Genomic DNA, 14625 nt, shown 5'->3' on the forward strand with positions numbered 1-14625 from the left:
AGTAACTTGGATCATCCTTGCTTTTATCACTCCAAATTTTCCCCACAATCGAATCCCTATTCCTCAGTGAAAAAACCTTGGGGTATCTCAAGCTAAACTTAATAGAACACTCAAAGAATCCCTGAAATTCGAAACTCGACAAGCAACACCAAAGACACCATTCTTCTTCTCATCCCATGCTCCCTCAGCGATCAGGGTCGTATTGGGATCAAAAGGGGGAAAAGCGCTGATAGAACTCGAGTTTCGAAAATCCAACAAAATCAGCATTTTCCCTTCATCCACACACTTCATTTGTCGAAAAAACATGATACTTGGAGCATCCTTAACATCTCTAATAATGGAACTACAATTAACTTGATCACAGTCCTTCTCATATTCCAATCCAAACCTAATCCTACGGTGAACAATCACTGAACAAAGTCCTCCATTTGCTTTGCTAACATCCAAGTTCTCTCCTTCACTTAAACATGAACTTTCCTTTCCATTATCAACCAAACTAAACTCATAATTCCCAAAGCTCCTCACACCCAATATGGAAACAGGCTCAAAATAACTCGAACTATGTTCAGAATCCAAACTTTGAAGAACCCCAGAGATTAAACAACCGGAAACATTAAAACTAGTCGAATAATTGAGCTTAAGAACAACATTAAAGGTCCTAAATTTACCTGCATTTCCGTTACTCATCCCTGATCCAATCATACAAAGCCTCCCAGTCGATTCCGACCAAAACCCGCCAAGTGAAAACCTCCGCATCTCTCTATCGACCACGGACGGAATTTTCGTTCCCCTGATCCGGAACGTCCGCCGCAATCCACGGTGGGGGTTTAATACACCGCCACCGGAAGAAGAAATGACAAGTGATTTGGGAATTTGTAAAACGAGCTTCCCATTCACTTTATAGATTCGTGATTTATTACTATCGAGGTAGTCTTGCGAGAAACGAGCATGAAACGTGGCGGATTTCAGCACATCGGTGGCGAGATTCGGTTGGAAGAAAATGAAGTCTCCGCCGGAGTAATACCCAATTTTGAAGTCGAGGCTGTGAGACAAGGAGGGGCTGGAAGAGAGAGCGCTAGGCTCCGCCGTTGATGCCAGGACGACGTCATTGCAGTGTTGGATGTACTCTAATGGTATTTGAGCGGCGATTGAGGAGATTGTCTTTGGTATTTGAAGAAGAAAAACGATGACGACGAAAAGGAAGGGAATTGGTTGGAAATTATGGGTTTTTGAATGGCTTCTTGGGTAAAAAGGAGGTTCCGGTGGCTTCATCGTAACTGGTTTTGAAAATGGCGAATCTTAAAGAGATTCGGAGCGGTGAAGAAACAGTGTTAAAATCAGTGGGGGTATTTAAAGCTATCTCCATCATGTTTGGAGACTTAATTTGATTTTTGACCATAAAGCATAAAGGATTTAATGGCAAATTTTGGTTTCAAAATTATTTCAAACTCGATTTATTTGAGTTTATCGAATGAATAAGGTTGATCATTTTAAGCTCGTGTAATTTCATCTTATTTATTTATAAATGATCGTTTTAGATTCAAGTTATCTCGGATTGGAGTCATTTTAGTTCATTTACATAAGGTACATTCCCATATCTCAAAGCACACCAACCCAAACATCACTTCTTATTTCACATTCTTACTGTCTGCAAACAATAGTTTTCTATAACAGTCATACTTTCCACTGTAATAGGTTAGGAAAGCATAGCAATCTCTAACCAAATCACACCTGGATATAAGTACAGAGGATTCCTTAAAGGAATCATTATTCGATTTCATTTTTCGTGTTTTGAATTCCGGTGAGGAATATTGTACAATGGTATTCATATGATAGCAGATTCACTTCTTCCCTTGGAACCGGCTGCAATCGATACCCTGATACGAAAATGCCTCCACAAGCTTCTGAAGGAGCTTTGCCAGCATGATTTTGAAACCGGTCGAACTTCCTTCGATGTGTTCGTCATGCCCGTTACCACTGCATTCAAGAGCACATCCTACTCGTGCACCTTCCATGTATGTGTTGCAAGCCGAGAAGATCGTTTCAGCATTTTTACTGAAATGCTCCTTGACAAGTGCCTCGAAATGCTGTAACAAACATCGAATGGAGCCAGAAAGATGTTTAGGACCAATCAATTATCTTAAAGAATACTTACAAACTCATCGAATGGAGCCGGAAAGATGTTTAGATTGCAAGATTTTACCTTGGGTGGCTTGCGCAGAATATAAAGCATGGACTGACAGGTTACAAGGAACACATTCTCGTTGTAGCTCACAGAGTTTGTCTCCCCCCCAGCTCGTCCTAACTGTTTATTGTATCCAGCTTCATTGGAATATGGTTTCTCGTTAAGCACAAGAGCCTGGAGGGACAAGAGAATTTGTAGAATTGTGGAGCTTCCGGGATTCCAGACCTCGGTGTCTGAACTTGTCCATGTATTTAGAAGGCTTAAGCAAACCTTCCCTGATTCATACAGGTTGGGATTGAGGCGTAGCCCCCCGGATTGGTAGTACACCGACTGCAAAAGTTCGAGTTTCATGAGATATGTTTAAGGATAATAACATTTTCATAATTTATGAGACCACTTATATTTGCATTCCAAAAGCTGCAATTAGTAGTAGCAAGGTTGGAAGTAGAGCTTACAGGTGGTTCATAGGGATACTCCGGAGGAAGATAAATGTCGAAAAAGAACAGCCCGTCATGGTAGGGCGTTCCAGGAGCACCGACAAGGGCTGCTCGTAGTAGATCCATCCTTTCTTCGTATGCACGGACATAGATAGTTTCTGCTCAGGTCAAAAATAGTGTTACAAAAAAATAGTTGCATGCAACACATAAATTCGTTACAAAGAGTAAGATAAAACACTAACAGTAGATCTGTAGAAGATGAAGACTTAGAACCATATCTAGAAATTAACAATCTTTTTACAGTTAGAAATGAAGATGTTGTAGACAGTGAGGGTGACGGGAAAGAAACTTGGAACGTGAAGATGCCAATAGCCATGAGAGTGATTCCGATGGTGAGGTTTTGCCCAAGAAAATAATGTCTTCTTTGATGCTTTTAGTGTTGAGCACATATTTAAAATGGGGATGGTATTTGAGAGCCCACAACAATTTAAAGAATCTTTATATGCATATGCCGTTGTTCATAGATTTGATTTTAAATTTTTAAGAAATGAAAGTGGAAGAACCAGAACTCCTACAAGATGTCCTTTCATGATTTATGCTTCTTTTGATGGGGATTATGAGTGTTTCAAGATAAAGACTTTTATTTCTGAATATGAGTGTTCTATAACATTCAAGAACAAAAGAGTAAATTACTTGTTATGATAAGAAATATAATCCATGATGCAAACAAGACAATCTCAAACGTTGACGCATCTTTTTTATTCTTTGCCACTTCGAGTTTATATGCTCATATTTTATTCTTTTGATCGTCAATCTTACTAAACTTTGAAGTTCATCTGTTTTCACAATCTTCATTAACTCGATATTTTCGATACGAATTTCTCGATTTTCATGTAATAATATTTGAAGTTGAGCTTTCAATTCATCAACTACGTCCCCACACCCTTCATCCTTTTCAAGCCATCGAAAGAAACCACAACCATTCTACATCAAATACAAACCGAATACGTAAAACTCACGTTCGAAATTAATAAATATCATAAATAAAATTTCAATTCAGTTCGAGAGAATTATTCGATGGGTAAGTATGCTAAATTATATATCAGAGAAATAGTACGATTTCATGAAGTACATGTCTTGATAATTTCTGACAGAGACCCGAGGTTTACTTTGAGATTATAAAAGTCTCTATATGAAGCCTTGGGAACTAGACTGAAATTTAGCACAACTTATCATCCTCAGAAAGATGGTCAATCGGAGCGAACCATTCAGATACTTGAAGACATGCTAAGGGCGTGTGCTATTGATTTCAAAGGATCATGGGAAAAGTATTTGCCTTTGGCAGAATTTGTTTATAACAGCAGTTATCAGTCGAGTATCAAAATGACTCCTTTTGAAGCCTTATATGGAAGAAAATGATGAACGTCCTTGAATTGGTATGAATTAAAAGATTGAGATATAATTGGTCCAAATTTGATCAAGGAAGTGGAGGACAAAGTGAAAGTAATTCAAGATAATCTCAAGATAGCTGCTGACAGATAAAAATCATATGATGATTTGAAAAGAAAAGAGATTGAGTTTCAAGAAGGCGATAAAGTGTTTCTGAAAGTATCACCATAGAAAAAGGTTAAGAGATTCAGGCGTAAAGGAAAGTTGAGTCCAAGGTTCATTGGCTAGAATATTAAGAGAGTTTTTCCGGTAGCTTATCAGTTGACGTTACCTCCATATATGGATAAGATTCATAATGTGTTTCATGTATCGATGCTTCGGAAGTATCGATCGGATCCTTTGCATGTCATTACACCAAAGGAAATTGAAATTCAACCGTATCTATCATATAAAGAAGAACCAGTAAAGATTTTAGCTCATGGAGTCAAAAAACTGAGGAATAAGTCAATTCCACTAGTGAAAGTTCTTTGGCGAAACCATAAAGTTGAGAAAGCGACTTGGGAATGAGAAGAAGACATGAAAAGACAATTTCCTCATCTTTTTACTCCATGTATGTAATTACGAATGGAAAATTCGAGGACGAATTTTCATTAAGGGGGAATAATTGTAATATCCCAAATTTTGTCTAGTGACTAAAATGTATGTTTTGAAAGTTTAGTGGTTAAAGTATAAACTTTGAAAAACTTAGGGACTAAAAATGTAATTTTAAAAAGTTATATATTTTATCCCTTAAATTAATCGTTTGGAATAAAACAAGGATTTTCGTGGTAATAATATTTTCGATAAGGGATTTATGTGAAAAGCTATAAAGCATTAAATTTCGGTATAGAAATCGAATAATCGGATCGAACCAGAATTTTACAAAAAATGAAGGAGGTTAGAGGATGGCTGGAAATATTATTTTCATATTTTAGATCAGAGAAATTTAGCTCAGATCAATGTACTTTTTTGGATTTGGTTGAACAATGGAAATTTTAGTGACTAAAATGTAATTTTTGAAAATTGTATGACCAAAGTAGAAAGTCAAATTCAAATTTGTTCATCTTTGACTAGGGAATATTTTAATGTAAAATAATGCAATGGTAATTGGTAATTTTTAAGATTCATTGATGGTATTTTTGGAATTTCTAATTAATTGAATTTTAAATTCAATTATATTATTAAAGTGCCATATGTTAAGTTTAATTTATACTAGAATAATCAAAAAGTTTAGCACAATTTCAGCCATCTCCAAGTTCAAGGCCGAAACCACCATTGCTTCTAGGTAAGTATTTTATTTTTTATTTTTAAGCTTACGTGATTAATTTTTGGACTAAGTTGCGAAATAGAGAATTAATCTACATGAAATTCTCTACCATTTGGTATAAGTATTACATGGTGAACAAGCTTATGTGTTGATATTGAAAGTTAGGGTTATGTAGGGTTTATGGAGTTTAAAGAATTAATGAAAGATTATTGTGTTTTTAATGTTGGAGATTAATTCTCAAGCATGTATGATGTTTAAAATCAAGTGTAGAGTGATCTAAAGCATTTGAACACTTTAGGGTTTTAGGGATTGATTGGAGTTTGATTCAATTTGATGGTGTAATGGTAAGAATAGCATGGATTTGATCTAAGGGAGTTGAATTCATGCATGAAATTGAATGAAAACCATGTCCTAAAGCACTATATAGGTTCAGCCATTAGGGAAATTTGGGGGGAAATGTTGAAATAATTCATATGGTCTTGTATGGATATTAGAAGTGTTTTATGTAACTTGGAGATCAATTTGGAAGCTTGAAAAAGAAAAAGGGGCTAATTTACAAGTTTTGAGAGTTGTGGGATATTATTGCAAGAATGTGATATTTGGGGTGTTCAATGTTAATTTTTAGTATTTGAATGATGGAAATTTAAGTTGCAAAGTTGTTTGAAACCAAATTGTAAATTTGGTAAAATTTAGGGGTGGAATTTGAATGGTCCTAAAAATATATATAGGGACTTCATTGCAAATTTTTAAATATAAAAGTATCATTTGAGTAAATTAGAATAATTCTGGAAATTTTAGTGGCATGTTGCTTTTTTAAATGTGACATTATTAAAATGTAGCGTGTGATGTTCTCCCCAAGTGTCATATCATCAGTTTCGATTAGGTGAGGTGAAAGTGATACTTGTGGAGAACATTAGAGGATAATTCTTATTAGAGAAAACTTGAGATATTTAAAATGAATATAGGATATACTTTAGGGGTGGTTTTATAATAATACCAATAATAATATCTACCTACAACCTGGACTCTAAAATCCGACGTTATTATTTTAAAAACCTTTATAAATTAATTTTTTAAAAGTACAACTAAACCAAATTAGTTAGAAAAATACTCTCAAACTGCATACGTAGGATTACCTCGCGTCCTAAGAAACGCGAGTAAAAGTCTCACTTTATACAAGGCATGAGGTTTGTCCAACGTGGACACATTTTCAGAGAATACAATTTAATATTTGAATTAATGATCTCGCGTAATGTAGAACGCGAGGTTACCAAGATATTTAAATATCTCAAAAAATTTATCGTGATTAATATTTAACATACCTTGCATTTTTCTAATATGTGAGGTATTTAGGGTCTGTTGGTTTATTAAAAACGTTTTTCGGAAAATGTTTTCCGTAAAATGAATTATATTTTCTGAAAAATATTTTTATGGAAAACGTTTTATGATGTTTGGAAGATGTTGTTTAAACTATTTTTCCTCTAATTGATGAATTTTTTAAAAATTATTTATTACAAATATTAAATACAATAAATAATATAATTTATCATAAAAATTAATATTATTATTTTTAAAATATTAAAATAATTTATTTATTACTAAAATATTATTTTTATAATTTATTAATAAAAATATTAATATTGGTATACTTTATTGAAATAAAAATATTATAAATTATATTAATTATTTATTAAAGTAATAGTGTTATATTATATTTTAAAAATATTAATTAGTATATTTTAAATATCTTTATTAAAATATTATTAGATTATTATATTAATACTAAATATATATAAATAATATTATTCATTATTAATAATTTAATAATATTATTTCTATGAATTAATAAATAATAAAAAATTTATTAATAAATTATTATATATTATTAAAATAAAAATATAATATATTTTATTATTATAATATTTTATTATTATATTATTAAAATATAATATTAAAAATATAATTTATTATTTTATTATAATATTAAAAATGTAATATATTATTAATATTATTTCAAGCTCAAATCGCAAGTGCTTATAGGCATGTTCAAAGGGTATTTTCGAGTATTTAATCAAAATTTTTGTAATTTATAAGATTAGAGGCGTATTATTGAAATTTATCTTTCAGTTGAGGCCAATATCGAGATATATGAGACATTGTAAGCGGGGGTAAAAATCGCGTTCAAAATGGTTGCTAAGCTTAGTTTTCTACATAAGAATATGCTAACATGGCTTGATAGATAAAATAAATTTATAAGTTATTTGTACGGAGATGAATCCTTTTTTAGGGGCAATGTGGTGACACCCGTCACGACATTGTCTTCCCAGAACAAATCGAAATCTGCAATTGTCATACCAATTGTCTGCGTAATTTATACCACCAAGTTTGGCAATGGACAATATCACTATATTATGATTCTTATTTTTGGAACTATGAAGCAATTTTATTTTGTGACATTTAACATAGATATTGAATTTTAATTAGTATTGTCTATTTATAACTATCTAGTTTTTCTATTATTTTATTATATATTATGTAATAAAATGACTAAATTTAATTAAAAAAAGATTACATTTCTGGCATATTGGAAAACATGAGGTATGTTAAATACTACTTGCAATAAATTTCTCGAGACGTTTCAATATCAACGGAATCTCGTGTTCTACATAACGCGAGTAAAGGTCTCATTTTATACTAGAAGTGAGATTTATCCAACGTGGACACACTTTTCAAATGATGCAATTTAATATTGAAATTAATGAGCTCGCATATTGAAAAAACATGAGGTATGTTAAATATCACTCGTTATACATTTATTGAGACATTTCAATATTATAAGAATCTCACATGCTGCGTAACGATTAATTTCAATTCCACTATTAAATTGCATCATCCGTAAAACTCACGTATTGAAAAACGTGAGATATGTTAAATATCACTCGCGATAAATTTCTCGAGCGTTTTAATATCACATGAATTTTATGTTTTGCATAACGTGAGGTTATTAATTCCAATATTAAATTGCATCCCCTAAAAAAATGAGGTATTAAAAAACGTAAGATATATTAAATAGTGCTCGTGATAAATTTTTTGAGACGTTTTAATATCACAAGAATCTAAATTTCTACATAACGTGAGATCATTATTTTAATATTAAATTACATCCTCAAAAAAGTGTCCACGTTGGACAAAGCTCGCACCTGATATAAAACGAGACCTTTACTCACATTTTTAGGACATGAGGTAGCTTTACTTGTGTAATTTGAAAGTATTTTTCTAAAAATCTAGTTTAGATGTACTGTTAAATAATTAATTTATGGGGTTTTAAAATAACACCACCTTAAAATAAGTACCATGGGAGCTTCTTGTCTCTTCTTTTACAGCAACCATGATCTCTAACTTACACATATAAACAGGCAAGCTGGTATTGTCTCTTTGGCAGAATCATGTTTATGCGGAACTCTAAATTTCTGAACAAAACCTTTCCCACAAAGAACAGCAAGAAAGAAAGAAAATTATAACTTTACAATCTAATATATATATATTACAGAAAGTTGGAAATTATACATTTTAAAATGACCCAAGTTGCTAATTCACAAAAATATACACCTTCTAAACTGTAAATTCTAATCGTATTTTTCTCCCCAAGAGCAAACCAAAAAGAAAACCCAGGAAAGAGACAGTAAAATATCACCAACTGTTTGCCTAACCGAGTCCCAAGCCAAATCCTCCACTCTTCTCTCGAACCAGAACCGCCACACGGCCATGAAAACGTGCAAAAAGATGCAGCCTTTGGCGAAGAACGACTGGAAATCCATGTCTTCGATGAAGGAGACCATGAACAGAAACAGTCCGATGGCGAAAAGGAGCAGACCGGAGAAGGAATCGGAAGTCCGGATTAAGAGCTGGTCGTGCGGGGTGGAGCCGAGGAGCTTCGTGGCGGTCTCTATGCCGTGGGTGAAGGTGTAGATTTCCTTCATGCGGAACATCATGAGGGCGCCGCTTGATAGGGCGATGACCGAGTGGAGGAGACAAATCAGCATGAACGCCGACGACGGCGGTGGTGATGTTCTTGCTGACATTTTTTCGTGGTTTTTTAGTTTTTTTTCCTTAGAAATTCGACCCGACGGAAGGTTTTTAAGGTTTGGTTAAAATATGCATGGTTGCAGTGGAATGGAACACTAACTCTATTTGTTTCAGGAAGCGTTTGAGGAGGAGGAGAAGCAGAAGACGAAAAGGAAGATAGGATTTTTCTTAGTTTTATCGGTGACTTATTTGAGGTTTAATTCTGTTTCTGTCCCTTTATTATATAAAATATATAACTTGATCCCTTGTTTAAATTTAGCATAATTTGATCAATGCCTTTATAATATTATCAGTATAGTCAAATTGATTTTTTTTTAAATTATAGTCAAACTGATAACAATATTTTTCTTGAATATGGTTATTATAAATTAATACATCTTTACGTAGTTATTAAAAATCTTATAAATTACATGACTGTTTGAATTTAAAAATTTTAAAGAAAATAACATTCCGTAGAAATCGATGTGCTACTTTAAAAGGACTGTTTGATCCTAATTAGGTTTCCTTGCTACGCTGTTGTAATAAAAAAAATTTAAAATTAAATAATACTCCTCTTGATCATTAAAACCATTAAATGGATTCAAACTATCAACATCCTTAAGGTGATTAGTTATAATTTTTTAAAATCAATTTTAAACATTTAATTAATATATTATTTATTATTAATTAGATAAGATCAATTCAATTTTGATGTAGTAATAATTATATGACTGGATAATATTAAAAGAATACAATAACATCAATACTGAAAGGTAAAAATTAACGGTGCTGTCAATTTGGATTTATTAATAAATCTCTTAAAGATAGGGACCGTATTAAGTTAAATTAAGATAGAAAGACCAAATTATAATATTTAGAATAATATAGAGACTAAATTCTAGTTATACCATTAGGTTTACTATTATTATTGTCTTGTGGAACTGGAAGATCCTGCCAAGTCGGGTTTAAGAGAAGATAGGGGATCTGGTGGGTGTCCACTTTGAGATATTAAATAATCTGCTTGTCCTTTGTAGAAACACGTGTTGGATTCTAACTGCTGCCGACAGTTAGATTTCTTGTGTGACTGTGAAAATAAGTACGTACAAATTCTACCCAAAAGAAAATTGATCAATTAACATATTATGCAGGCGATTTAATCTAAATAATTAATTATAATCCAATTATAGTTTTTGTACGTAGATTTATTCAACCGAATATTTATAGGGTCATCCAATGGGCAAAACTCTCGAGATAATATTATCGAAAAAATTATTTCACGAGATAATGTACTCCCCAGATTAATTGCTCAAATAGGGTGAAATTCACAGTGTTGGTCGTAGATTGCCATGCCATCCGGGCGACCTACTAGGTCGTCATGGCTTCCTGGCGAGCTACGAGAGAGATTAACTTTGCATGTGCAATGCACGTCCTAACACGTTGGGCATCCGAGGGCATCCGATTGAGGCCATCCGAGCGAGGCCGTGCACGTCCCAACACTCCCATGCATAGGTCGCTATGGCTTCCGGGCGACCTCCCAGGTCGCCATGCACGCCACTAGCTTTGCTCCCTCGTGCCACAGCTGCTCCCGCTGCTCCCTCGTGCCATAGCTTCGAGACTGTCCCCTCCCACCATCATAGATGCATTGTTGCAGCGTAAAATCAGATGTTGCATGCATCAATTAGTGTTGTATTATTGCAGCGTTCAACGATTGAAAAACATGCAGCAATTAGTGTTGTATTAATGCAGCGTTGAATGGTTGAAAATTTTGCAGCCTTCAACGTCAATTATACAGCTCAAAAATTGATTGCAGCTTACTTATATATTGGATATGAGGGGTTTAGGGTAGAAACATAAGAAAGAAAGAAAATTTGCCGAGAGAAAATAAATGAAAGGAAAGGAAGAAGAAGAAAGGGAGATAAAGGCTCAAACATCGTTCGTAAGGTAATTTTTTATTGTTTAATTTAGATTATTATATGAAATAATTAGTTTGTTAGTTTATGGTTTAAGTTATTTAGTTAGTTTGTTAGTTTAAGTTATATTATTTAGTCAGTTTGTTTGTTAGTATAAATTATTAGTTTGTTAGTTTAAGTTATATTATATTAGTTTGTTAGTTTAAGGTATATATTAGATTATATAAAACATTAGTTAATTAGTTTCTTAGTTTAAGTTATTAAATGTTAAAAAAATATTTAATTAATTTGTTAGTGTGTTTAAACGTATAATAGGTTGTTTGTTGAAGTTTAAGTTATATTATAAAAAATGGATTAATGCTTAATTAGTTTGTTAGTTTGTTATTTAAACTAACTTATATTATAATAAAGAAATAGTTTATTAGTTTAAGTTATATTATAATATAATAGATTATATAAAATTAATTTGTTTAATTTATTGTTGTTTAAAGAACATTTTTTCACACTTACAGTGCATTATTCCATAACATTTGCCCACGTACAGATTGATTCGAAGAAATAAACAAGAAAGGAAAAGAAAAGAAAGGAAGAAGGCATAAATACGGGGGTAATTTATTATTTTTGTTGTTGTGTATGTGTAAATTAGTTAGTTAGTTAGTTAGTTAGTTTATATTAGATTATATAAAATTAATTTATTTAATTATCTCGTTTAAAAAAATATCTTATCTAATTTTTTTAATCTAAATTTATATTTTTTTTTATTTGTAGGGAAAATGAGCAACAACTATTTCACGATTGTCCATTATAATGGACAGATTATGGAAAATGAGGTCGGAGTTGTTTTTCAATCCGAAAAACCAATAAATATGATGTTAAAAAAGACATCACATTTATAGAAATGAAGCAGAAGATTGAAAGAAAAATTCGAGCTGTAGTTAATAGTTTGAGGTACAGGTTTATGATATGTCCCAACCCAGTCAGATATGTTGCAGTACCAGTTGAAGCAGATGATGATATTGGAACCATGATTGGATTACATGAGTAAACCAATATAGCAGTTATTGAATTATTTGTTGATGTGCGTAACATATGTGATGTTCCTGGGTCATCAAGAGATGTGGCTTGAAATCCATCTGAAATGACTTTCGATAGTGAGTTTGAGTACCTGACATACAGGTTCCAAAACAGTTTTATGGAACTATTAGAAAGTGGAAATGAAGTCGGAGGGACGTCTGCATCAGCAGAGTATAAGACGAGAAACATACTAGAATTGGTTGTTGATATTGATGCTGAAAATCGTTTGGGAGAAATTCATGATGATTCAAGCGAAGATGAAGAAACCGAAGAACCCGTTTTGGGCGACGATGAAATTTTTTTCGGTGGAGGTACAATTGATGAAGTTTGACACCGTATGAAGCTACTCCTCATATGTACGAGGTAGACTATGATACGATGAGGGTACCTGAATTCCCAAACATGCCACATTTACCTCTGTACCAAATGATTGAATCATTCGATAATTCTGGTGAATTTTCAGTTAGAGTGCAATTCAGAGGAAAAAATGAAGCTACGTGGGCGATTAAAGAGTACTGCATCAAATGCCATGTTGATGTCCATATTGCAGAGTCAAACCAGAAAACCCTATACGCAAAGTGTGTAAAATATGGCCCAGAGTGCAAGTGGAAGATCAGAGTATCGAAAAATCAAAGGCACAATGCTTGGGTCATCACGGGGTACAATGGTCCGCACACATATTTGCGAAACTCCATCGAACAAGACCACCGACTATTGGACTCCGATGTAATATGCGAATACGTGAAGGTGATGGTTGAAAATGATCTAATGATATGTTGTTCAGTGTTAGTTGCATCTATTCGAAGACAATTTGGATATCAAGTAAAATATGGCAAGGTGTGGAATGCGAAGATGAAGGCAATGAAGCTGACGTATGGAGATTGGGATACATCGTACAATGAGCTACCACATTTGCTATAAGCAATGAAGCGATTTATCCCAGAAACCATAGTGAAGTCTCAAGGCATGTATCGAAGGATTTCCATTTTGCAAACGTATGATCCAAGTAGATGGTACGTGGCTGTATGATTAATATAGGCATGTACTCTTGATGGCAGTTGCGCAAGATAGTGAGCGAAGTATCTTCTCAATTGCATTCGCCATTGTTGAGGGAGAGACAACAGAGGCTTGGGATTTCTTTCTGATCAATCTACATCAAAATGTCGTTCGTGAAGATGGAGGTTGTTTGATATCCGATAGAGGAACGTGTATTTTGGCGACAATTGAACGACCAGGAAGTCGTTGGATATCTCCGTATGCATTTTTGACATTTTGTATCCGTCATATTGGTAAGAATAGTATCGACCAGTTTCATAACGCACACATTCGTAGCGATATAGTCAGCATGGGTAAGTTTTATTTTCAATATTTAAGCATTTCTTACGTGGTTTTTTTAATTGTGGTTTAACACAATATATTATGAAACAGGATACGAACTACACCGACCAAATTTTGACAAGATATTGGAGAATTTGAAGGTATTTTACGATGATCGGCGTGTTTGGAAGTGGGCTTCAAAAATATCGCGGGAAAAATGGTCGCAAGCATACGATGAAGGTCGACGATACGAACATATGACCACAAACCTTGCTGAGACCATTAATTCAGTACTAAAAGGTATACGTCATCTCCCAATAGCGAGTGTGGTGAAAGATACATACTTTAGATTGACTAAAGTTTGGTCCGATAAAAGCAAGAAAATTGAGAGTCTCATAAATAGAGGTAAAACTTGGGCTCCTACAGTGGTGGAATCAATGGAAGCAAATGAGCGATTGGCAACATCAATGGTTGTTCATAATTTCGACTGAGTTGGTCATACTTTTGTCGTGTCGTGTATACGTCATAATGTCGGAGGAGAAGACCAAACATTTAGAGTTGATTTACGACAGAAATTGTGTGATTGTGGTCGTTTTTAGGCATGGAAATATCCATGTGCTCATGCAGTCGCTGCATGTATGTATACTGGTGTAAGCGCATACACTTATGTTTATGAATGCTTTCACCTACGTAGGATAATAAATGTCTACAGCTATGCGTTCAGACAAATCCCGAATGAATCATATTGGCAGAAAAAGAATCATGACGAATGGCTGTCAAATCCAATACTTCGCAGAAGTCCAAAGGGTCGACCTGAGTCCACTTGTATTCATACCAATATGGATTTCCATGCTAGAGAGAGAGGTCAAGCAAAGAGATATGGATTATGTAGGGGTGAAGGCCATTCAAAAAACAATCGTCCTAATTTACCAAGATATATGC

The 14625-nt window shown here is 33.6% G+C and overlaps 3 protein-coding genes across 3 annotated transcripts; all 3 read right to left on the reverse strand.

Moving 5' to 3' along the window:
- Positions 1-87: 87 nt before the first annotated feature.
- On the reverse strand, positions 88-1272 carry LOC120133740. The gene has a single exon (XM_039150261.1). It carries the CDS (start codon positions 1270-1272, stop codon positions 88-90), a length of 1185 nt encoding a protein of 394 aa, XP_039006192.1.
- Positions 1273-1856: 584 nt separating this feature from the next.
- On the reverse strand, positions 1857-2803 carry LOC120133736 (probable ubiquitin-conjugating enzyme E2 24). Its single transcript, XM_039150256.1, has 3 exons — positions 2641-2803; positions 2135-2515; positions 1857-2093 (listed from the first exon to the last, which is right to left on the reverse strand). The coding sequence occupies exons 1-2, from the start codon at positions 2746-2748 to the stop codon at positions 2141-2143; spliced, it is 483 nt and encodes a 160-aa protein (XP_039006187.1). The 5' UTR covers positions 2749-2803; the 3' UTR covers positions 1857-2093; positions 2135-2140.
- A 6074-nt stretch (positions 2804-8877) lies between these two features.
- On the reverse strand, positions 8878-9566 carry LOC120133737. Its single transcript, XM_039150257.1, has one exon. It carries the CDS (start codon positions 9397-9399, stop codon positions 8944-8946), a length of 456 nt encoding a protein of 151 aa, XP_039006188.1. The 5' UTR covers positions 9400-9566; the 3' UTR covers positions 8878-8943.
- Between the last annotated feature and the right edge of the window lie 5059 nt (positions 9567-14625).

Source organism: Hibiscus syriacus, unplaced genomic scaffold (assembly GCF_006381635.1).
Source record: "Hibiscus syriacus cultivar Baekdansim isolate YM2019G1 unplaced genomic scaffold, ASM638163v2 tig00110592_pilon, whole genome shotgun sequence".
NCBI lineage: Eukaryota > Viridiplantae > Streptophyta > Magnoliopsida > Malvales > Malvaceae > Hibiscus > Hibiscus syriacus.